This window comes from Salvia hispanica, chromosome 6 (genome assembly GCF_029641045.1).
Source record: "Salvia hispanica isolate PSC_SH4W2 chromosome 6, Shi_PSC_v1, whole genome shotgun sequence".
Lineage (NCBI taxonomy): Eukaryota > Viridiplantae > Streptophyta > Magnoliopsida > Lamiales > Lamiaceae > Salvia > Salvia hispanica.
In genome coordinates, this window is record NC_142697.1 from 4427732 (window position 1) to 4453704 (window position 25973).

Below are 25973 nucleotides of genomic sequence, written 5' to 3' on the forward strand. Positions count from 1 at the left end.
CTATGAGGCCTTTTGGGGAGTACCCCAAGAGCAAAACCGTGAGGGCTTTGCCCAAAACGGACAATATTATACTAATGTGGAGTTCGGGTGTACACCACCGAGACCCAACAATTACATTATAATATTGCATAAGGTTTTAAAGCTAAACTGTTAAAGCTTGTTGTTTTACACATGTTGGAAATAATTAAATACTACTATAGTTTTCTCTCTTTATTTGTTTCCTATTTCTTTTCTTTATTCCACTGTGAACGTAATTCGGTTGTGAACGTTATGCCCATTAAATAGGTTATACAATATTCTCAGTTTTTTTTATGAAGGAATCATGCATATTCTAAGTTGATAATAAACGAAATATTAAGCTACTCTTTATTTGTTCCGACACAACAAATTCTTCAATTATAAGTCAAATATGGCTTTTAATTCTTTTCCTTGTTGGGAAGAAAGGAATTACTTGCCATTTCAATTTCGTTAGATACTGCACCCAACAAATAATTCCCATTCCTCTGGATAATTTCACTAAATCTTGGTACGCTACTTTGCTAAGTAGTACAGAATTAGCCAAGTAGAATTTTGTTTGAAGTCAATCAGATAATATGCGGTCCTTTTTAAAACAGCATGTGGACAAATATAAATCGATCATTTGTGGATAAGATTTTATAATTAAGCGTGAGATTTTAGGCAGCGTTCTTTTGTAAGTATAAGGAAGAGAATAAAGTAAGAAAGAGGGAAAAAGTAATTCTATATTTAGAAATATGTCATTGAGATTTAGAAATCCTAAAAAGGAAAATGTTTGACTTAGAGAAGGACGGAGGGAGCATTGTGTGTATATTGTGTTGTGTGTGTAGGGTGTGTATTTTGTGTATAGTGAGTGCAGTGCGTGGATTGTGTGTATTTTGTGTTTGGTATGTGTTGTGTGTGTATTGTGTGTGTAGTGTGTGTATATTGTGTGCAGTGTGTAGTGTGTGGGTTATGTGTATTTTTTGTATGGTATGTGTGGCGTGTGTATTGTGTGTATAGTGTGTTTGTAATGTGTGTAGTGTGTGTATAGCGTGTGTATAGTGTGTTTGTAATGTGTGTAGTGTGTGTATAGCGTGTGTAGAGTGTGCATTTGCGAAGTGAGTATTTTGTGTGTCTGTGTGTATAGTATGTGTATTTTGTGTAAAGTGTGTGGGAGTGTGTATTTTGTTTATTTTGTGTATGCATAGATTCTTCAAATTCAGTTGCATATCAATTACTTCATTTTATCAAACATAGGACTTGGATTTAAATTAAAATTCTTCCAATTCAATTCTAATTTTGTGTAGCAAAAGGAGCCTAAGAGAATTTGAATAAAGAACCTAAAAGGCATTCACTTGTATCTTAAGGAACATAACCAATATACAATATGGTTGTACGTTATAAGAAATAATGTGAGCAATAGTAAAAATATAAAGCATTATTTGGCCCACAATGTTCAATTGCTTCATATCATGGTTGAAAGAGACCACACAAAATGGAATCGAGTGTCCCAAACACCCTACGCCGAAGGTTCGTGAGCTGTTCATCAAATCTCGATCCAAAGAGTCTTCTACAACACATCTTCACAATATTCCAAACTATTTTAATCCCCAACAAGCCAAGTGACATGCCCACGACCACATGAATGATTCCGGTAAGCGATCGCGTTTGCGTATTCGGCACGCTGACCAGCACCGAACCACCGTAGCTGACCGCAATAGCTGCGAGCGACACCCAAATTGCGTAGACGGTGAAAACAAAGAGAGCGGACGGCCCAATCGGAAATGGAACCGCGACCAAGAAGATTGTGATGAGGGACGAAACAAAAGCTGTGGCGTTTGCTCGTACCAAGTGTTTGTATATCTTGGGATAAGTGGTCGCAATCACGACTTCCCCGGCTTTGTGTGATGACGTGTCGACCTGCCACACCTGTGAAGTATGGTGGACTCTAATTGTGATTAGGCTTGATTAAGTTGGCTGGGCCGATTTAATTCAGAGGCCCAAGTGTTTATTGGTGACCCATGATTGGTTTTGGCCCAATAACTTAGAGGGATGCTCCGATGGCTGCCACGTGGATGCCTCACTCGGATCTTGGATGAAGGCCGTTGGATCTGTTGGTGTGTTAGTTTAGAGTCTGGTGACTTTTTGCTTTCTCTCATTCGACACCAGACTCTCTCTCTCTCTTGTGTGAGCTGCTTCTGCTTCTCTCTCTTCTCTCTCTTTGGATTCCGGCACCTATCGCCGACCATCTCATCCGATCTTCTGTTTCCCTCGTTGGTTCTCGGTTCTAGAGAGAATCATCAGTTTAGTTTCTGAGTGAGTGTGTGAGTCTTTGAGCATTCCTTCTCAGATCTAGGGTTTGTCCAACCTCTTCGTTGGATTCTTGAGAGATTGGAGGTTTCCTTGAGAGTTCTTGTGTTGTAGAGAAGAGCCCTGTGGTTGTTGTGAGTTCTGTGTGACTCAGGTGGTCTCTTGTGTAGTAGCAGTCGGAGTATCCCTAGGGTTAGGGTTCGGTTACTTCGCGGTGCTCCCTTGAGACTTGTTGGTGAAGATTGAGGAGGTCCTTGGCCCTGTGAAGTCGTGTGTGTGCGACCTGAGCTATATCCTAAATCTTCTGAACTTTGTTGCTATTTCAGTTTAGATCCGCAAGGATCTTGCGTTTGATTACTAATACTTCTACTTAGTGTGCAGGTGTTTAATCGGATCAAGCTTGTGGAGTCCAGCCTGGTTGAAGGCTTGACTAGGTTGGTTGCAAAGGGTTTTACACAGCAAGAGGGGGCAGACTATACATAAATTTTTGCTCCTATGGTTAAGTTTACTATTGTGAGAGTGATGCTTGCCTTATGTGCTCATTTTAATTGGGAATTAAAGCAAATGGATGTCAAAACTGCTTTTCTTCATGGTGACTTGGATAAACCCATTTACATGAAACAACCAGAGGGTTTTGTGGATCCAAACTTTCCCAATCATGTGTGTTTACTTAAGAAAGCTTTGTATGGTCTTAAACAATCTCCAAGGCAGTGGAATATTAAGTTCAATACTTGCATGCAGAAGTTAGGCTTTGTTAGGAGCTCCTTTGATGTTTGTTTGTATGTGAAAGATCTTGATAAAGTGTCTGTGTTCTTGCTGCTGTATGTGGATGATATGCTTATCATGGGTCCTTGCATGAAGTCTGTTAAACATGTGCAATCTGCTATCTGTGATAATTTTGACATGAAAGACCTTGGTGATGCCAAAAAGATTTTGAGGATCAATATCCTTAGGGATAGGAAGTCCTCATCTCTGATTCTTCATCAGGAACCTTATGTGCAAAAAATTCTTGAAAAGTTTAATATGCTTGGTGCAAAAACTGCTTCTGTTCCTCTAGCTGCTCATTTTTTGCTAAGTAAGGACTTGTGTCCTAAGTCTGAGTCTGATGTGAAAGCTATGAAGAAGGTCCCTTATTCTAATGTTATAGGTTTTGTTATGTATCTCATGGTTAGTACTAGACCTGATATTGTCTATGCTGTTTCTTGCTTAAGTAGATACATGTCTAATCCTGGACCTGTGCATTAGGAGGCTCTTAAATGGTTGCTTAGGTATCTGAAACATACTTCCAAGTATGGTCTGTGTTTTTCTAAGTGTGATGATGGTGTTGAGCTATGTGGTTTTGTTGATTCTAACTATGCTAATGACAAGGACAAGAGAAAGTCCACTACTTCTTATGTGTTTACTGTGTGTAGGTTTTGTATTAGTTGGAAATCACAATTGCAGCACATAGTTGCCCTCTCCACTACTGAGTCAGAATATATAGCCATCCCAGAGGCTATGAAGGAGGCTATTTGGTTAAAGGGAGTTCTCTCTGAACTCAAATTCTTGCATAATACTCCTGCTGTTTATTCTGATAGTCAGTCTGCTATTCAATTGTGCAAAAATCCTGTTTTTCATGATAGAACTAAACATATAGATGTTAGGTTCCATTTCATTAGAGATGTTGTTGAAAAATGTGAGGTTTTGTTGCATAAAGTGCATACTGATAAAAACCCTGCAGACATGGGCACTAAGTGCTTGCCTGTGGAGAAACTGCTTTCTTGCATTAAAAGGCTGCATTTTGATTGTGGTTAGCATGTGCATATGCATGTCCCGGGGGGAAAGACCTTGATGATTCATTAAGTCTTGGCTTAGTTGAAATCACAAGGCAGTAAAAGTCCTATAAGACAAATTGGCTTGCCATCTGGTGTCTTATTAGGCAACCTGGCCTTATCTCTTGACTAATGAGCTTTAAAACTCTTTGGTGTCTTGAGTGGGCTTTGTAGGCTATGATGAAAGCAACACATGACCGTGGCTCTCCTCTATTTACCCAATTTAGTCCAAGGTGGAGTATGTGAAGTATGATGGACTCTAATTGTGATTGGGCTTGATTAAGTTGGCTGGGCCGATTTAATTCAGAGGCCGAAGTGTTTATTGGTGACCCATGATTGGTTTTGTCCCAATAACTTAGAGGGATGCTCCGATGGCTGCCACGTGGATGCCTCACTCGGATCTTGGATGAAGGCCGTTGGATCTGTTGGTGTGTTAGTTTAGAGTCTGGTGACTCTTTGCTTTCTCTCATTCGACACCAGACTCTCTCTCTCTCTTGTGTGAGCTGCTTCTGCTTCTCTCTCTTCTCTCTCTTTGGATTCCGGCACCTATCGCCGACCATCTCATCCGATCTTCTGTTTCCCTCGTTGGTTCTCGGTTCTAGAGAGAATCATCGGTTTAGTTTCTGAGTGTGTGAGTCTTTGAGCATTCCTTCTCAGATCTAGGGTTTGTCCAACCTCTTCGTTGGATTCTTGAGAGATTGGAGGTTTCCTTGAGAGTTCTTGTGTTGTAGAGAAGAGCCCTGTGGTTGTTGTGAGTTCTGTGTGACTCAGGTGGTCTCTTGTGTAGTAGCAGTCGGAGTATCCCTAGGGTTAGGGTTCGGTTACTTCGCGGTGCTCCCTTGAGACTTGTTGGTGAAGATTGAGGAGGTCCTTGGCCCTGTGAAGTCGTGTGTGTGCGACCTGAGCCATATCCTAAATCTTCTGAACTTTGTTGCTATTTCAGTTTAGATCCGCAAGGATCTTGCATTTGATTACTAATACTTCTACTTAGTGTGCAGGTGTTTAATCGGATCAAGCTTGTGGAGTCCAGCCTGGTTGAAGGCTTGACTAGTAGCTAGGGTTCCTGATTTGTACTCTCTGTACTTAGTGTATTTTGTAATTTTGCTAACTTGTAGCTATTGTTGTACTTGGCTTGTAATTTCTGAGATTAGCCGTCTCAGAGATAAATCAATAAAGAGGTCCCGGTAATTAGCGAATCCCGAGTGATCTGATCCCTACAACACCCCACCTGGGGGGGCTCACGGCCGCCTGGAACGCCATGGTTGTGATCAGGGTCATCACCACCATGGTCTGCTCTCTCTTCTTTGATAAGTATCGATAAATTTTGGACTGAATAACATTTGTCCTGAAATTAGTGATGATATAATGCTTTCACTTTCCTCTTCTTTCAAGAGTTCCACTGCTGTTCTGCCCATCGAATTCCTTGCTTTCTTCTCTACTAATTTATTGATCTCTACCAAGTACTTGACCATCTGCGCGTGAGATTCTAATTATTGATTATTGGTCGTTGACTGCAGTTCGGATTTTAAGAAATATAAAGGAAACTGAATTGAAAAAGTTAATGGTATATTGAGTTCTACTTTTATGTAGTACTCCCTTTGTCCACCATAAAACGTCACAAGTTATTGGAATGTGGGACCCATTACCAAAAATAGGTGTGACAAGTATTGGCAGACGAAGAGAGTAGTATATAATCAAACATGAATAAAAATGAGTTAGTGGACCAAAAATAGTAAAAATAAAGTGGAACAATTAAGAGTAAATGACAATTTTAGTCCTTAACATATAACAAAATACGAATTTGGGCCAAACCATTCACTTTTGAAAAACAGGTCCATAACAAATGAAATCCTTGTCGGAGTGTTTTTTTTGACGATTTTGCCAAAAACTAACGGTCACACAACTGTGCAATTAGCGTTGACCGTTAGTTTTTTGACGGAACCGTAAAAAAAGGAGTACTTTGGTGACAGATTCATTTGTTATGGACCTATTTTTAAAAAAGTGAATGTTTTGGACTAAATTCATATTCTGGTCATATGATTAGGATCAAAATTGACCTTTACTCAACAATTAATAATGAACATGTATGAATTGGTGGATCAACCAAAGTTGAAGGGGCTCTTATAATTATTGATACTCCCAACGTCCTAGAAAGATTGTCCCATTTCCTTTTTCACACTCGCTTTGCAAAAATAATAATATATAGTTAAAGTAGAGAGATAGTAAAGTAAAAGAGAATAATGTAGAGAATAGTCTTACCTACATTATTCTTTCTCTTATTTTACCCTATTTCAACTTTACCTATTTATTATAATTTTTGCCAAACGGGTACAAAAAATGAACTGGGACAATCTTTCTGGGACAGAGGGAGTATGAATGAAGAGTTGTGACATGTGACTCACCTCAACTTGTTGGGTCCTAACAGCCCAATGCAAGAGTGTCTCTCCATCATCATCTTTGGCATACACAAGGTCACGCAACTTGTCCGCCAAAAACTCCAGTGCCCTAAGCTGGCGATGTTTCATGCACAAATGCAGCACAGTTTGACCGCGGTGCACTCTCTCCATAACAGACAAAAGATCCTCTTCAAGCAGCTCTTCCAATATCTCAACATGCCCTTTCTTGGCTGCAACTTGAACTGGGTTCAGGCCTTGCTCGTCTCGCCACCAGCACATCTCCGGGGCTACTGATAACAATCTTCTCACGATTTCAAGGTTTCCTTCTTCCAGTGCAATGTGAAGAGGAGATGATTTTTGGGAGTCAGAAATCCGGGCTAGCCCCGGAGCACCTCTTCAACGATGGCTACTTGGCCCCGTAGCATTGCTACGTGTACGTAGAAGATTTCTCGAACATGGATACGAAACTATTTCAACAAGATACGGATCTTGTTGAAGCAGTTGTTGAAATTTTGTTGCGTCTCCTTTCGATGGAGCATCATAAACCTTCTTCACAAATCATTCTTTCAACCTTATATATGAATTGTATCGTACTATTATTATATAGATATACGGACTTCTTCTGCATTATTCATATAATTTACTTTTGCATGTGGAAAGTAAAGCTTTTGGTTTACACATGAGGGCATATACTTTTGTTTCTATATTTGTATCCGATTCTAGATGCTTTTCTTTTCTTTTTCCTACATTTATTTGATTTATGATATAAATGGAGTAAAATAATTGACAAAGAAGAGATCTATGACTAATAATTAACGAGTAGTATGAGTTAGTTAGAATAAGATACATTAATAAAGAAAATATGTGTGAGTAGAAAACAAAGAGACAAAATCAGTTTATTATATAAATATAAAAATTATATAAAGTTTAATTGTGTATTATCATATGAAAAAAATCGAGGACACTTTTACATATATTTATGTATTGATTGTTATCATATAATTCTGACGGATGTATACCATTAAATTTTCTATGAATTTAGATAAGACTTATACATTATGAAACAAAATTAAACCTAGGTTTGAATTTAAATAGGTATATATATATATATAGGGTTTTGATCTATAAAGACCAGATTTAAATACAGAAATGCAGAACACGGTCATACGTAAGGCATTTTTAGGTCATAGTTAGTTTATTTTTAGGTCATGCTAACAAAGCATGACCTAAAATGATCTTAACATGACATAAACCCAAATCTTATAATATGACCTAAAACTACTTAATTATGACCTTCCGTGTTTTGGGTTAATTATTGACCATTAGATCATCTAATCCTAGGGCCAAGATTTGGGCTGCATTTCTGGATTTAAACACATACTTGTTTTGATCATCTCCCTATATATATATATATATATATATATATATATATATATATATATATATATAGGGATGTACTAAGATGACAACCCTCTTTATTGTAACACCATACCACCATTTTAGGCCATTGGATCTGAAAATCGTGTGCTTGTCATGCTGCCACGTGTAAAAACACGGAGGGGTAAAATAGGAAATTTCTAATTTTACGTTACCAGATTGCTGTGTTGTTCATTGAATATTGCAGTCTTACCACAACAATATTGCAGTTTACCACAACTACAATATCTAATGCAGTAGACTGCAATATCTAATACAGTAGACTGCAAACCCGTGTTTTTTCACGAAACTTAATCCTAGGCGTCCATAGACGAGATCTAACGGACTATATTGGTGGTATGGTGTTATCCTATCTATGGTGGCACCATAGTGCACCCCTATATATATATATATATATATATATATATATATATAGGGGAGTGTTATATTGCTAACTCAATACCTAATTGCTAACTACAACTAAATAATAGCCATTAGATATTCAAATTAAGGGCCTAGATCATCAACCAAGAAATATCAATACGATAAAAAAAAACGCCAATAAAGCCATATGATTAATTCCATAAAATATCAATAGGGGTATTAACTACATGTTTAGTTATAACTAACTTTTAAAAGAAATCCCAAAACTCTAAATTCATATAACATATATCAAATTAAAGATAATTTTATAAGGATTCCAACGATTTCATATATCCATATGTTCCGACGTCAAAATTTGAAAAAAAATTCAAAAATTTTTCAATTTTTTCGTAAAGCAGAAATGTCAACAGACTATATAAAATATGTCAATATAATACATATAGAATGTCAATATAAGCAATGGGTTAACATTCTTAAAGCATCGTGTTGACATTCTCAAAGCATTGTGTTGATATTTCCGGAACACTAAATTGATATTTTCATCTAAAACCCTAATTTGGCGTTTTTTTTATCTTTTTTTATTTTATTAATAAAAACGAAAATTACACGTGGCAAATTGTAGACCACACGTTTTCTAAAATCCTATGGCCTTAAATTAGTTGTAGTTAGCAATTAAATGATGAGTTAGCAATTGATCACTCCCCTATATATATATATAGTAGGATTGTATAGGTTTGTGTTAAAATGACAACCCCTCTTAAAGTGACACCGTGACACCGCTTATACAGCAATATTATAAACGCTACACAACAATATTACAAACACTACACAGCAATATATAGATTGATGTATAGTGTGTCGGATATTGTGGACAAGAAAAATTGCTGGATAAAGACCAGCAAATTGCTGACCGAGTTTTTCAGATTTTTTTTAATTTTTTTTTGCCACGTGGCAGCTTATTATTCGTCCACGTGTACAAATGATTGGCTAGGAATGGTGGTATGGTGTTATTTTAAGGGGTGGTAGCACCCTAACATGCCCCGGATTGTATATTTATAAATGATAGAGATTGAATATTGAATATAAATAAAATTTTATACATAATTATAATCTAAAAGTAATTTCAATATACCAAAAAGTTATAAAAAATAGTCAAGCAATTAATACAAATTTAAATTTGATTTTAAAAATATATACAAATATACGTAGTACAATAAATTTAAAGTCTAAATTAGAACCCAGCTTTAAAGTATGATAAATTTAAAGTCCCCTTCAACGGTACCCTACTCCTTCCGCCCTTCCATGCGCCGCCGCCGCCCGCTTGCCTCGACGTCTGTGATTCGCCGCCCACTTGCTTCCTCCACACCCGCCACACTGCATAGCTCACCCAGCCATCGTTCCTTGCCTTCGTCACCCGCCGCACTGCTGCCCAGCCGCCCTCACACGCCAGCTGTGGTGAGCTCCGGCAGCAACCACCGACATCTCCTCGTCACCTCACCTGCTAGCCGTCGTCTGATTCCAAGCAGAGCCACACCTGCTATACTGCAATCATTAAACCAAAAAATCAGTCCACAAAATGCAGATTCTAATTAAACCAAAAAATCAGTCCACAAAATGCAGATTCTAGTGCATCTATTTAAATATGTTTTAAATCTTCTTTAAGAAGTTTGCATTTGATTGGACCATTTTTTGTCCAATTATTTTTGACATAGCTCTAGGCAGTACAGTCAGAATCCACTCACAATTCTATCCATTTCGCAAAATGACCAAAAGGGTAAATAAAATAGCTTCACTGTTTCCCGCCAAAAAGGGCAAAATGGTCTTTTCACCAAACTGACACTTTAGATTAGGATAGAGGATAGATTTTGTGCATTTTGAGACATGATTATATCTATTCTCTATGATGTTGGTATTGTGATCACTTTATGAAGAATGTGTAGAAAAATAGGTTGAAAACGAGCTTTAAATGGCAAAAGGAAGGATCCGGTGTCGAAATGCAGAAATTCTACACAACTGGTGACTCACCAGCTTCGTGAAGACACCAACCTGACGACTCGCCGGGATTGCACTGGGACTTACCGAGAGGTGCTGGCGACTCACCAGCTTCGCCACAGAATGAACCTGGCGACACGCCAGATTCGCCGACAAATTGTAATGATGGAAACACGAGCCCTAATTGCAAAATATGGAAGACATGCCTCCTACAGGAAGAATCCATTAAATTTTTTTATCGGCTTATTGGTAATCCATGATTAACTTCCTTTCGTAGTACCCTACCCCCAGGGGAATTCGAATCCCCGCTGCCTCCTTGAAAGAGAGATGTCCTAAACAACTAGACGATGGGGGCCACCTTGACCAACCGCCCTCATCTCTATCGAATTTTAATATCAGAATAGTGGATATGATTATAATTCATTGGCTCCCAATGATGAATTTCATAATAACAAAGAAAAATTAATTTGTAGGAGATGTATTTTGGAACACAAATTAATTACCTAATGCCGAGACTGTGGCCACAACCGACGCCCTCGATCCACATATCGGTGGTGCCCGGCCCTATCGATATGCAGTCGTCGCCCGTGCCAATTTTTGAATTCAAAATAGTTACCCCAATCGACAATTGTACATGAATTCCATCGGTGTTGGGACTATTTTCAGGGGCTAAAATAGTGACTCCTTGTAAAATCACATTTTCGCACATATTGATCACGATATGAAACATTTGCCTATTTAGAGATGTCATTCCAGAGACTCTTACATTTTTCGAATTCGTAACTAATCCCAATGTCTCCATCCCAATATAATTTCAGTAACACCAAAAATAGAAACGGTCACAAGAATTAGAAGTGTTTATTTCAGTTATATATTTGTAATACATACATATTTGAATTATATAGGGAGATTTTGAATAAAAATTACACACAATAAATGTAAGAATTTACATCACGATTTTCCAATTGGTAACGAAATCACAATTTTCAAATATAAAATATTACTCCCTCCGTCCCACAAAAGATGTCACACTTTCCTTTTTAGTTTGTTCCATAAAAGATGTCACATTTCCCTTTTTGGAAAAAGTTCTCTCTTACATGAATATAAAAATTATATATTCTCTCCATTTAACACACAAAACAAAACCTCCTAAAATCTCGTGTCGTCCCACAAGTGTGACATCTTTTGTGGGACGGAGGGAGTATTAATTAATTGGTAATTCATAATTTATTCGGATTCACGTACGTAACTACGGCTGTCCAGTTCTTCACTAACCTGAATTTAACTCATTATAGTTGCAACAGTTATGCTCAACTCAACTATCATGTTATAAAAAAACTGTCCAGTTCTTCACTAACCTGAATTTAACTCATTATAGTTGCAACAGTTATGCTCAACTCAACTATCATGTTATAAAAAAACTAGAGCTACAAAATTTAAAACAATTTATATGATCTCATTTATTATACATTGACATGTTTTACAAACTTTTGAACAAGTTATTATATGTTCATGTAACACAAAATAGCATAATTGCAATAGAGAAATATATTTATTTTCAGCACATTAAGTTAAGTTGTTACTAGTATTTTAACTAAGAGGTATATGGTTCAATACAAAATTCAATCGAACTCATGTTCATGACACGTACCGTGGCACCATCCGGGCACTTGTTGCTACTCATCATGTAAGCCTACAAGGCGGCACCATGACCGTCGAGGACGCCGCCTTGTGGGGTCCACTACCAAAAATAGTAAAAGTGAAAGGTGACAAAATTTTTAAGAACAAACGAAAATGAAAATAAGTAACAAATTTTCAGAGATGGAGAAAGTAATTTTTAATTTTAGTGGGAGTAATGTACACGAATGAAGCATATGTTAAAATAGGATACAAACAAAGACACAAAAGTATAACTAATTAAGCCAACATATGTAAACCACAAGCTTTACTTTCCACATGCAAAAGTAAAGCAAATGAACATTGTAGAAGATGACCTTATATGTATATAATGATAATATAGAGTACAATTCATATATGTATTAATGTCTTAATCAACAATATAGTAGAGTAGTTTGAAAGAATGATTGGTGAAGAACTTTATGATGCTGCATCGAAAGGAGACGTAACAAAATTTAAACAACTACTTCAACAAGATCCATATCTTGTTGAAAGAGTTTCGTATCCATGTTCGAGAAATCTTCTACACGTAGCAACGCTACGGGGCCAAGTAGCCATCATTGAAGAGGTGCTCAAGATCAATCCGGGGCTAGCTCGGATTTCCGACTCCCAAAAATCTTCTCCTCTTCACATTGCAGTGGAAGAAGGGAATCTTGAAATCACGAAAAGATTGCTATCAGTAGCCCCGGAGATGTGCTGGTGGCGAGACGAGCAAGGCCTGAACCCAGTTCAAATTGCAGCCGTGAAAGGGCATGTTGAGATATTGGAAAAGCTGCTTGAAGAGGATCCTTTGCCGGTTATGGAAAGAGGGCACCGCGGTCAAACTGTGCTGCATTTGTGCGTGAAACATCGTCAGCTTAGGGCATTGAAGTTTTTGGTGGACAAGTTGGGTGACCTTGTGTATGCTAAAGATGATGATGGGGAGACCCTCTTGCATTGGGCTGCTAGGACCAAACAAGTTGAGGTGAGTCACAAGTCACAACTTTTTATTCATCTAACATTGTTACTTTACTTTCACAACTGTCAATTTTATTACTTTGGGTGATCCACCACTTTATACATGTTACTCCCTTCGTCCCCTATTATGTGTCTCAGTTTTGCGTTTTGGAATGTTCTTTATTAATTGTCCCATTTTATTTTTACTATTTTTTGTCCACTAATCAATGTCATTCATGTTTTATTATAATACTAATATGTAAAAAGTAGGATTCATGTAACACGACTTTTTCATTTCTTAAAACCCATGCCCGGTCAAAATGTGACAAAATTTAAGGGACGGAGGGAGTACATTTTTCGGCTATTGGTTGCAAATATGAGGACTTATGGCCAAGTTTCAGATTATTCCATAAACTTAAAACTTGATCATAAAAATTACGAACTTTGATTGGATTAACGGTAGGGAAAAACAACGATTGCGCTATGTTATTCATGTCCATCGAATTTGTTCCTCTTCTTCAATTATATATATGTTCAAATTTCATGATTTTTACGGCCAATAATTGACCATATTTTTTCTTCGTGCAATCTCACAGATGGTAAAATACTTGGTGGAGAGCAATAAAGTAGAGAAGGAATCAAAGAATTCGATGGGCAGAACAGCAGTGGGAATCTTGAAAGAGAGCCATGATGACAGTGAAGGAATCATATCAATAATTGCACCACCAAAAGCAATGTCAAGGAAAAAAACAAATCCAATATTACTCGAATACTTATCAAAGAAGAGAGAGCAGACAATGGTGGTGATGACCCTGATCGCAACCATGGCCTTCCAGGCGGCCGTGAGCCCCCCTGGCGGGGTGTGGCAGGATGACACGTCATCACACAGAGCCGGGGAAGCCGTGATTGCAACCACTCATCCCAAGATATACAAACACTTGGTACGAGCAAACACCACCGCTTTTGTCTCGTCTCTCATCACAATCTTCTTGGTCGCAGTTCCGTTTCCGATCGGGCGCGGCGCTCTCTTTGTTTTCACCACCTACGTGATGAGGGTGTCGATGGCGGCTATTTCGGTCAGCTACGGAGGTTCGGTGCTGGTCAGTGCGCCGAATACGCAGACGCGATCGCTTACCGGAATCATTAATGTGGTCCTCGCCGTGTCGCTTGGCTTATTCGGGATTAAGCTTGTGCGGAATATTGTGATGATGTGTTGTAGGAGACTCTTTGGTTCGAGGTTCGTTGATGATGATCTCTCGTACCTTCGGGTTAGGATGTTTCAGACACTCAATTCCATTTTGTGTGGTCTTCTTACACCTGACCCATGATTTTTTTTATTTTTATTTTCCATACTATGGCAGAGTGAGAAATGAACTTATTTGGGCTGGATTACCAAATTCTTCATTTTCTTGTTGGAACACTTTGACTATGCATTATGGATGTTTATTATTGTGTGCATGTGTAGGTCAAGCGATAGAGTGGTTGATGCTTGAATCGAAGGTCATTAGTTTGAGTCTACCGTGGTGTAGTTTTTAAAATTTATATTTAAATACTAGTATGAAGCAATTGAGCATTGTGGGACACATGATGCTTTATTTTAACTATTGCTCACTTTATCACTTCATAACTTCGGTACAACCAACTATATTATATACTTATATTGCTTAAGAGCATTTGCAATAGCTACGTTCCTCCCAAAGTCCTCTAAAAAATTTCTCCCGCCACATTATCGCGTCTCTCCCACAGTCCCTTCCCAGTTCCCCCCAATGCCGTAGCCCTTCCATTGCTCTCCCAACAGCCCTCCCATTTAATTCATTTTATCAAATTAATTGTTCGTGTTTTTATCAAATATTAAAAAACAACAAATACGAAATTAGAACTGAATATACACACAACAAAATACAATTAATTCTCTACACTATCTACTCTCTTCTACTCTTTACGTGTGCCTTACCAAACCGTCTATGCCTCTCTCGATCACCATCTTTAAGATGATATACATAAGCTATACCAGCATATTAGTCAGCTGGTATGATGTTTATTCCAGAAGATCATTTTATTCTTAATGTTGGACTATGTAATGAGATAGTCGATGTTGAATAAATGTCCTGTTTCGTCACATGAGGAGGTGCAGGGGCTTGAAGCTTTCAAGAAGGAGCTTAGTGGGTTACCTGATGAAGAAAGTGCCTTTATTCAGCCTAAAATACCATTGAAATTTGAACATCTCTCCACATAAAGCCTAAACCAACTTATGGTTTCAAATTATGTACAAGCCTAATAACACTTGAAAATTCAAAGGCTTGTTTGATCAATTATTGGCGATTAATCGTCCTGTCGACAATTCTGACAAAGGGCATTGGTTCTTGCGTGGATTAGGCAGTCAATATTCATCCTTTGCTGACATACGACTCGCTCTTACTCCCATGCCTCTGTTTCGCAATATCTTGCATTACTTAGGTGGATAATGGATTTCGATGTCCTTAATTTGCTCGACTTTTTCATATCGGTTGAGTTTTATTAGTAATTTCTTTTGGCAATATTTCCTTGGGTAAGACTTTGAACCAGTCTGTCCAGTTAAAACTCTGCTTAAGCCCTTGTTTCCCACATTGTTTTAATATGTCTTTCTTAAGTAAGCTATATAGATTTCTCCAAATTGAAGTTTCACACATTGCCCTATTTTTATTATTGTTTCTCATGGGTGCATTACTTTTCGAACAAATGGAACATGGTTTTAACATGAAAAATATCCTAAAGACCCTACATTTCCTGAAGGATTGTTGTGGATAAGCAACGTTTGCCATTGTAAGACAAGTTTTAAATGAGTTATAATGTTAAATTTCTTTCTCCCTTGAGGCCAAAAATAACATGAAAAGGAATGGAAAATTCTCTGTGTATTTCAGAATATGTTTATGCTCCAAAAGTACATTGGATCTTGAGTACCTCCAAGTTGTTGATGTTGGAGTTTATTGAAATCGATCAACTTTGGTACTTATTAAAGCCTCAATTTCAAACCCTCACAAAATAGGTCCAAATTTTTATGTGATGACCCTTCTCCCCCCAATGAATCTTGCAACTTCTTACGCACTTTCTCAACCTCGCACTTCATCCGAAGAGCAGAGTTTCCCTTCATCACGACATCGATCTTCTCAGCAACTTCCTCCCTCGTCACGCGCCCTCCATCGCATAAATTCACCCCAATCTTCCAATCATCCACCACAAGCTTCCGGTTCGTAGGCTGATCAACAAGAAACGGATAACAAATCATCGGAACACCATGCCACATGCTCTCCAGAACCGAGTTCCATCCACAGTGCGTCAGAAAACCTCCCGTGGCAGGGCTGGCCAGAACCCCGCCCTGGTCGCACCATGGCACGACCAGTCCTCGATTTCCCATCCCATCTTTAAAATCACTAGGTAGAAATTTTTTTTCTTGATCATGAATATTATCATCCTTGATCACCCAGATGAAGTAAACTTTACTCATGAGAAGGCCGTAAGCAAACTCCGCGACTTCTTCCTTATCAGCAATGAAATTGATGCTACCGAAGGAGATGTAGAGGACTGATGAGGGGGGCTTGGAACTCAACCACTCTGTGCAATCTGTGTGGGGCCTGAGGCTCCGGGCCAGGCTTGCGTCGTAGAAATTGATCGGGCCGATGGGGAAAGATGGAAGGATTTGATTCAGGGCTGAAAGGGTGTCGGATTCGAGCTCTTCAACTGTGTTGTATAGGATGAAGTCTGCTTGCTTCACATGATCGAATGACTTCACTTCAATCTCAGTTAACATTGGAATCATGTCTGGGTATTGCACATACGACATCAGATCTCTTGGTCTCATTGATCCTACTCCTGGTATGTAGTTTATGATGCCCTCCTCGCCTTTACCTGAAATTGTTACCATATAGATATTGCAATACTTTGTATAAGTATGATTTGATATGAGAAACTTTTACATTTTACATATTTTTAATACTATGTTCACAAATAAGGAAATATCCAATTACTTGATACAAAGACTACAATTTACCATTATTAACATGCCACTCTACTAAATTGTACTGTACTTCGTCCTGGAGTCCTTTACTCGCCATGATTTTAAGAATGTCAGTGGAATATAAGTATCTACTTACAATTTATAGTAAATTTATAGTAAAAGTAAAAAAAGGCCCTAATTATGGGACATACCAAAATAGCAAAAAGAAACTCTAATTTTACACAAGGAGTATTCGGGTACGACACCTCCTCCAAACTAAGCAGTGTTATCCTACCAATCAGTCCTCGTGTTAGTTTGTTATAATAGACCTACAAATCCTCTAAAATCAGTACACCCTCCGTTTTTAGGAGTCTCGTTTAACTATTTTAGTATGTCTAATATTAGGAGTTCCGGTTCACTTTTACTATAAATAGTATGTAGATTTCACATTCCACTAACGCATTCCACTCACATTTTATTATAAAACTAATATATGAAAATGGGTTTCACATTTTACTACTCCCTCCGTCCCGGCTAAGATGACATATTTCTTGGCCGGCACGGGATTTAGGAGTTATTGGTTAATGTATTTAATTGGAGAGAGAAAAAGTAGGTGTAAGTATTAAAATAGAAAGAGAAAGAAAGATGAATATTTTAATATGGATGAGAAAAAGTGTTTAGATGTATTAATTGAAGAGAGAAAGTTTCGAAAAAAGGAAATGTGTCATTTTAGTCTGGACAAATCAAAAATGAAAACGTATCATCTTAAGTGGGACGGAGAGAGTATCTTTTTCAACTAATTTTTTATATATTTTAAAAATCGGTCCTGAACTCAAATGACACTCCTAATGACGAATCGAGGGATTACATGTAGTCTATATTATTAATTTACATATCGATCCTACAAAGTAAATAATGTTGTTTCATCATACTCAATGATAGTGGACCACAATTACCGCGATTACTCTGATTAAAGAATGAAAGTATTTTGCAAAGAAGGAACATACCATGTTGAGGGGGGAAATGGGCATTTTGTCTAAGTAGATCAAAGTGATAGTTGATTGCAAACACAGTAGCCGGCTGTGTCCAAAGAGAAACGTTAAGCAGGCCATATTTCTCACAAATCGGCGTCGCCACCCAAGAGAAGAAGGTGTCGGTGATCATAATCGACGGCGGCGAATCTCCGCTGCTCGCGACGATCCCGGCGACCAGTCCATCCACGCGCCCCGGGAAATCGAGAAACATGGTCTTCCAGTAGTCGGTGTAGTTGCGGTCGACGTCGTTGCCGTCCCTGTCGAAGTCGACAGGAAATCCGTCGGAGACAGGGGCGTAGCGTATGTCGAGGCCCGCGTTTCGGGCTCCGGTGAAGATGTCTTCATCGGCGTGGAGATTGTGAGCTTTGGAGATGGAGTGATGGTTGAATTCGAGGGGGATGAAGGTGATGATGAGGTTTTTTGATGCGAGGTTTAGGCATAGATTGATCATCGGAGTAATGTGGCCTTGATATGGGTATGGAATCACAATCGCGTGTGGCTTTGAATTTGCCATCTTTCGACTTTGCAGATAGAGAGAATGAGAGAGAGGGAGACAAAAGTTTCGATATGATGTTGTCACATTACTCTACATAATTTAATTGTCGATTTACCAACTCTTCAAATTACTCTCATCGTTTCTATTAATTTTATTACATTCATATTTTATTACTCCTTATAATAAAACTAAAAGTTCTCTATCGATTCATCAATACCTATAACAAATTTCATGTTTAGTTTATTATTTTTGCTACTTTTTTATAATATCATATTCCCATTAGTCAACTCATTACACTCATAATAAAATATACCATATTACTCTACCTAATTCCACTCATAATTTTATTATGAAAGTATAATAGTAGGACACACATTCTACTAACTCTTTCTATTAAATTTACTTTATCTCTCACTCCGAATGGAGCATTTTTGTTTAGCAAGATATTTTATATACTCCTTCTGTCCTATTCAAGATGACCACCTTTCTTTTTTTGTTTGTCCAAATCAAGATGACCACTTTCCAATTATGGAAATAACCTCCTCTCTCCTCTCTCATTAAAATATTCAAATACTTTTTTCTCTCTACTTTATTCCACCTAACAACACTTCCTAAAATCCCGCGTCACTCAGAAATGTGTCCATTTTGAGTGGGACGGAGGGAGTACGTAGTTTATTTTATGAGTTTAGTGGAGAGACAATAAAAGAAAAAGAATAAAATATAGATAGTGATGTTTCAATTTTAGGAAATATGTGAGGCATCCAAAAATAATAAAATTGTTATTTAGAGAGGGACGGGGTAAGTATTTTTTGACACTCGAGCCGGGTTAACTGATGACAAGTAATAGTGGACAAATGTAGTGTATAAAGATAAAGTTCATACTCCATTAGCTTTTTTCCAATCGTTGCCATTATAATTCTTAAAATGCGAACCGAATCAAACTGAGACAATTAATGATGAACGAGGGAGTACTAGCGAATATTGAAATTATGTACTATTTATATATTATAAATTAACTGTGTAATACTCTCTCTGTCTACTATTCATTAAAAAATGAGACATTTAATCATGGACGGAGGGAGTATATGCTCTAAATAGAATATTTTTAATTTAGCGAGAGATTTTATATAGAGTTATTTTGTAAGTAAAGTAAAGATAATAAGAATGGAAGAAAAAGTAGAAAAGTGATGTTTCTATTTTAAAAAACGTATCATTTAAAACAGCGCATTCCAAAAAGAAAAATGTACAGTACGTATATCATTTTGAATAAGACTATGGGAATATATATAATTTACATTGAAGGAATCATACACGCATTTCACGATTTATATTGCGTATTGACTCGAAAATCTTTTGGTTGAATATGAATTAATTATCGATGGTTAGGTGCATCAGTAGATCAATTTCCCGAGATAAATTGATATTTTAAGAGGGATATATTTTATTTGTAGTAATTGATATACAAGCCTCGACGACAATTGAGAGTCATACAATCTTCATAATACATAATCCAAAGAGGAAAACGTTATATTTTTAGTAGAATTTTATTTTTAATAGTAGTCAGTATATAATTTTTATCGACGGAATCATACATGTATTTCACGATTTATATTCATATTGACTCGAAAATCTTTTGGTTGAATTGATTATCGATGGTTAGGTGTATCAGTAGATCAATTTCCCGAGATAAATTGATATTTTAAGAGTATATATTTTATTAGTAATTGAATATACAAGCCTCGACAACAATTGAAGGTCACTGACATCGATGATATGTGAATATATAGATTTTTATCAGTTTTCAATGTATAATGCACGATCTTAATTTTTAAAGATCAGTAATAGTAACTTTTAACATTTACAAGCTGTAAATGATTTTAAAGATCGGTTAAGACACATGATCACGAATCAAGTCGTTAAGAGGAATAAGCTTCCATGGCATTAGGGCCTAAGCTATAAATTGCACTGCAAATCAATTTTTTCACATTCCAATTCATCGATACAAATCTCCACCATGGAAGCTCGTCACAACATAGCCTTACTACCTCCTCCGGGCTTCTTAGGCCACCTAATTCCCTTCATCGAACTCGCAAAGAAACTCGTCTTCAACCACAACTGCACCATCACCCTCATCATTCCCGACTACGGCGACGGCTCTCCGGTTACCCTCCAATCTTCACTCCTCCAAGGAATTCCGGCTGCCATCACCCCCGTCTTCCTCCCCCCGGTCTCCACGGCCGACCTCCCCGATGACGCCAACCCCGAGATCCTCCTCCAAGCCCGCCTCGTCCGGTCCCTCCCGGCTCTCCGCGACATCCTCTCCCGTCTCAGAGAGTCGGGAGCCCCGGCCCGGGCCCTCGTGGTCGATCTCTTCGCCCCCGACGCCATCGACGTAGCCAGGGAGTTCGGCATCCCTGCCTACGTCTTCTACGTCGTTGCAGCCATCGACGCGTTGCTCTCCTTGACCCTGCCGGAGCTCAACTCGTCTTGCACGTTTCGCAACGATATTAAACAGGCGGAGCCGGTGAAGCTGCCAGGGTCTTTAACCCTGGAGGTTAAAGACTTTCCAGACACATTTACGGACTGCAGAGTCCATAAATGTGCCATGGATCTCAGAGAGATGTATCTCTCTGCGGACGCGATTCTTGTCAACACTTTTTATGAGCTCGAACCGGATGCGTTTCGACATCTAGAGAGACGCCGCCCTGGCATCCCCCAAGTTGTCCCGGTTGGGCCGCTGATCCGATGGATCGATAATAGTGAATCGGATCGGTCATCGGCCTATTTGAAATGGCTGGATAATCAGCCACGGAACTCGGTTTTATTCGTCTCGTTCGGAAGTGGAGGGACGCTCTCGGTCGAGCAGATCACTGAGTTAGCGGTAGGGCTGGAAATTAGCGAGCAGAGGTTTCTCTGGGTGGTGAGAAGCCCCCAGGAGAACGCGGCCGCTGCCTATTTAAAAGTTGGTGGCCGCGACCCCAGGGACCCTCTAGCGTTTTTGCCGGAAGGATTCCTGGAGAGGACCCAGGGGCGCGGGCTAGCTGTGGCCTCCTGGGTCTCTCAAATCCAGGTGCTGAGCCATAGCTCAACAGGTGGATTTCTGACGCACTGTGGGTGGAACTCGATACTGGAGAGCACAGTCCATGGCGTGCCACTGATCGCGTGGCCAATCTGCTTCGAGCAGAAGCTCAACGCGACAGTGGTGGCGGATGGACTGAAGGGGGGGATTAGGGTTCGGGAGAACGAGAAAGGGATAGTGGAGAGAGAGGAGATATCGTGTGCGGTGAAACAGCTCATGGGAGGTGAGGAAGGAATTAAAATTCGAAATAAGATTTCCCAATTAAAAATTGCTGCTGAAAATGCTATCGGTAAAGATGGATCTTCTACAAAGGCACTTGTTCAAATTGTCAAGAGCTGGAGCGCTTCAAAATAGACATTCCTACATTAAAGTTACATTCAATGTTTAATAAACATCAAATGCAAATGTCAACACTATCCAATATGCATGTTTCTCTGCTCACAATAATTTGACACCTTTTAGATGTTTCATTTATAATTTCTAAACCTTTTCCTATAATTTTATTGACTAAGTACTATGATTTTAAATTTATTAATTATTTTAAATTTAACGAGCACATATTACTAAACACTCTTATACATTATTTATTTAACTACAATCAATGTGGCAAATGGAAGTTGTATAGATACTAACGAATTTAATGATTGTATGTTTTTTTATAGTTTGTAAGTTTTGAATACGTTGACAAACGATTGGGAACAAGAATTAAACAAGAATGAGTTGCGAAAACGAAAATAGGAATCTTAATGATCTTGGTTGAGAGAGAAAACGAAGAGAGTGAGCTGAAATCTAACAGACTAAACAAACTTTTAAACCTAATTCAAAGTTCACAACTTAATACAGACACTTCTGATATTACTTCAGATATTTCTTATCACTTTCTAACTCCTTTAATTTTTCTTTTTTAAACAACCTTCCTTTCTTTTCTTTTTTCTTCTTTTTAAATATCCTTTCTAAATTTTGGCACACTTGATTTTCTTCTAATTTTCCCAATACACACTTTTGCATCACATTAAATTTCACTACTTTCCATTATCTCTTCGATTCCTTCATAACATACAATCACAGGAATTTTCCCCATTACATTAGCTTCCAAAAAAAGGCTCAAAGTTTCCACAGGGCTAACAAAGTTAAAATGGAACATATATTAAGGGTCCTAAAAGTAGCTGAAAGCCTTGCCTAACGTTTTTAATCAACTTAAGCACTATACAAATTTAGGCAAACAAGGAGCAAGTTCTAAAAAAAAAATGCATGTATGCAGATAAAAAACAAAAGAAAAAATTTAAACTCAAATCTCGCATGATTCAAGACGAAAAAACAACTCACTAATTATGAACATTTTCACCAAACCATGAAATAAAGGCATCAATTCATACTCAATAAAAATGGTGGAAAGAGCATTGCCAACCCAGTTTAATATGTCCCTAAACACGCGAGTTTCTAAAATTCTTCAAGTTATGCTTATGACATGTTTTTCCTTTGGCTATATTTGGTTGACGAAAAAATAAAGTTGATAAGGAAAATGATTCATGGGAAATTGAATCTCGAGAATACGATTCCTAATAACTTTACTTTCCTTTGTTTTGGAAAATATCAATATTTTAAATTTTATATTTGATTTAAACACCAAGCTAAAAATACACTTAATATTTTTTTATTTGTAAAAAAATATACAAAATTTTTAATAAACTATTCATTACAAATGATAATAATTTTATTATTATATTTATTATTATTATGATGCATAGTTTAAATATGGATCATTCGTCATAATATATATTGATATAATTGTAATTTTTTTTTATGATATAATTGTAATTATAGTTACATGGAGTATTATATCATAAATGACTAAAATATTAATATAATAATAATTATTATTATATTATAATAGTTATGGATATTATAATTAAATAAATTTTGTAATTGAAAATTTCACTATGATTTTGATTAATTATTAATTAATAAATTATTATTATTATTATTTACTATTTAATAAATAATTATATTTTAATTGTTTAATAAATTATTTTTATTATTATGATAATAATAACAATAATATATAAATATAGTAATAATATAGTTATAATTGAGATAATTTAAATTATAGTTATTTATTATACTGAAATTAAGTATGATTTACAATTTAAAATTATTTTAAAACATTTTATTTAATAATAATAATAATAATAACAATAATATATTACAATAAATATGTAAGAATTCTAAATTTGGGAAAAAGAATACCTTAGAAATTTTAAAATTTAGAGTCTTGGAAAATTGTACTCCCTCCGTTTTTAAAAATAGCAACTATTTCCATTTTGTGCAGGTTCCTTAAAAATAGAAATTTTAGAATCTTTCTATTTTAGGACATGGACCTCACAATCCACTAATTCTACTTTCACTACTTTTTCTCTTCCTTTCTCTTACTTTACTCATTTTTCTTTTCTTCTCTCTTACTTTACCAATTCTTCTCACTTACTTTACCAATTGTTCATTAATATCCTTACCGTTTCAAATGTTTCTATTTTTTGAATACGGTCGTTTCAAATGTTTCTATTTCCTTAAAAATAGAAATTTTAGAATATTTCTATTCCAGGACATGGACCCACAATCCACTAACTCTACTTTCACTACTTTTTCTCTTCCTCTCTCTTACTCTACTCATTTTTCTTTTCCTCTTTCTTACTTTACCAATTCTTCTCAATTACTTTACCAATTGTGCATTAAAACCCGTGTCATTTCAAAGGTTTCTATTTTTTGAATACGGAGGGAGTACTAACTTTCCTTGTTCTCGATATTTGATTACTTTCCCAGTTCGATTAGAAATCGAAACAAAAATAGAAATTTGAATTTAAGGAATCAGATTACTTTCCCAGACAGAATCCTGACAACAATACATGGCCTTTGGGTTTTCTAACCTTAAAGTAACTAATAATGCAAATAAATCTTAATCTCACAGTCCACCATGTCAACTCCCAAACTTATTCAAAATCAAGTGAAGAATAAGTTTGTATAGTCTGTAGGAATGTGAGATAAACTAAGAAAACAATTGACTGAGTCTAGTAGCTGCGAGTTTCAATAAAACATGAAAACAAGAATTAAAATTAACACAAAAATAACATAAAACTTTAAGAATAACATAAAAAAGTCAGAAATAACATTGTTTTAACAAAAACATGAATAAAAAGATAACAATGTTGGTTTGCCTCTCAACAAACGCTTGTTTTTCATCGTTAGCTTGATGTTCTTCATTCAATCATTTTGAGGAGGAGATAGCAAATGGGTGTTGAGCTTATCAAAGATATCTGTCAAGTAGGATAAGTCGCCTTTCATATTTAGGCCCTCTTGTCTCGCCTCGGTGGCCATTCTCTGCAGCTCGGCAATTTGTTGCCATTGTTGAACATCTTGGAGCCTTTGGCTCTCCCAAAATTGATGCTCCACCGTCCTCCAATCATAGACCATCTTCCAATTTTGGCGGTTGTGATCATTCAATTGTTGTTGCTCCGTCCATTGATTGTCCTAAGTTTGAGACATGTTTCGCATGTAGGAGTACATCTCATCAAGGTGGCCTTGGTCGACTTCGATTCGACCTATTTTGGCGCGATGATGCTTAACCTCTCCTTTTCTTCGTCGCAAGGCAACTCATGAGTGCCTCCTCGTTGGTTGCTTGACTCTCCACCTTCGAATGGTGCGATGGGACCAAAATTGGGATCATTCGTCGGATCATAGATTGGAGTAGTCCTCGGCATGGTTCTCCTGTGGAAGTGACCTCGAATTGGAGTAGTCGTTATGGCCCTTTAGTGCATAGGGCGATTGAGCTTACAATAAGTTTGGTTGTCACATCCCTCACCTTTTGCCAAGTATGGATTTGGGACTGGAAAATGGTCATCATTGCCTTAGAGAAAGAATCCCTGGCCATTGTTATCGATCCTTAAGAACTCCATAGAAAAAAGAATCTCATACGTGATGAAGTTCTCGCCCATGTTGGGATTTAGATCATCAAAAAGAACCTCAATGTGCTCCTCAAGCCGTGATCAAACCGTCACAACAAATAACCCCAATGTCCCTCGTGAGGATGCAGTCAAAATAGTTGATAACCATAACTCCAACATTGAACCTCAATGAACCACATCACCTCTAGCTCGGTGTTAGACATCCCACAACCATCTACTCGAACAAAGATAAGTTGTGTCATAGCGCGGTAGAGGTATCTAAGGACGGGGTTGCGGATGGTCGTGGACTTTTACTCTTGCAAGACTTAAAATCGTTCGTCTCTTCCTTGATGGAGATTGTCCTCCATATCTCGGGGTAGTTGTACTTGACCTCATCGGTCCGGCTCATGGAAGTTGGAAAGTTTGCACAACTCCTCCATGGTGAGGGAATGGTTGTGGTTTCCGAGATAGAGTCGATTCTCTCCGGGGTGCGGGTGCGCCAATCTCTCGTCACCTCCAATGTGTATTTTCTGTATG

At 37.5% G+C, this 25973-nt stretch overlaps 2 protein-coding genes and 2 pseudogenes across 2 annotated transcripts; 2 read left to right on the forward strand and 2 right to left on the reverse strand.

Moving 5' to 3' along the window:
* Positions 1 to 1467: 1467 nt before the first annotated feature.
* Positions 1468 to 10068, reverse strand: LOC125206132 (uncharacterized; annotated as a pseudogene).
* Positions 10069 to 12371: 2303 nt separating this feature from the next.
* Positions 12372 to 14377, forward strand: LOC125206133 (uncharacterized). The gene is made up of 2 exons (XM_089060523.1): positions 12372 to 12947; positions 13516 to 14377. The coding sequence occupies exons 1-2, from the start codon at positions 12387 to 12389 to the stop codon at positions 14245 to 14247; spliced, it is 1293 nt and encodes a 430-aa protein (XP_088916649.1). The 5' UTR covers positions 12372 to 12386; the 3' UTR covers positions 14248 to 14377.
* A 1416-nt stretch (positions 14378 to 15793) lies between these two features.
* Positions 15794 to 18487, reverse strand: LOC125207509 (UDP-glycosyltransferase 86A1-like). Its single transcript, XM_048106884.2, has 2 exons — positions 17900 to 18487; positions 15794 to 16804 (listed from the first exon to the last, which is right to left on the reverse strand). The coding sequence occupies exons 1-2, from the start codon at positions 18438 to 18440 to the stop codon at positions 15912 to 15914; spliced, it is 1434 nt and encodes a 477-aa protein (XP_047962841.1). The 5' UTR covers positions 18441 to 18487; the 3' UTR covers positions 15794 to 15911.
* Positions 18488 to 20347: 1860 nt separating this feature from the next.
* LOC125207510 (hydroquinone glucosyltransferase pseudogene) lies at positions 20348 to 21986 on the forward strand (annotated as a pseudogene).
* Positions 21987 to 25973: the final 3987 nt, after the last annotated feature.

Coding starts and splice junctions, on each gene's coding strand:
- LOC125206133 (XM_089060523.1), top strand. CDS start 12,387: ATGATTGGTGAAGAACTTTATGATGCTGCATCGAAAGGAGACGTAACA. Junction 12,948..13,515: donor CTAGGACCAAACAAGTTGAG/GTGAGTCACAAG, acceptor GCAATCTCACAG/ATGGTAAAATACTTGGTGGA.
- LOC125207509 (XM_048106884.2), bottom strand. CDS start 18,440: ATGGCAAATTCAAAGCCACACGCGATTGTGATTCCATACCCATATCAA. Junction 16,805..17,899: donor CCATTTCCCCCCTCAACATG/GTATGTTCCTTC, acceptor TAACAATTTCAG/GTAAAGGCGAGGAGGGCATC.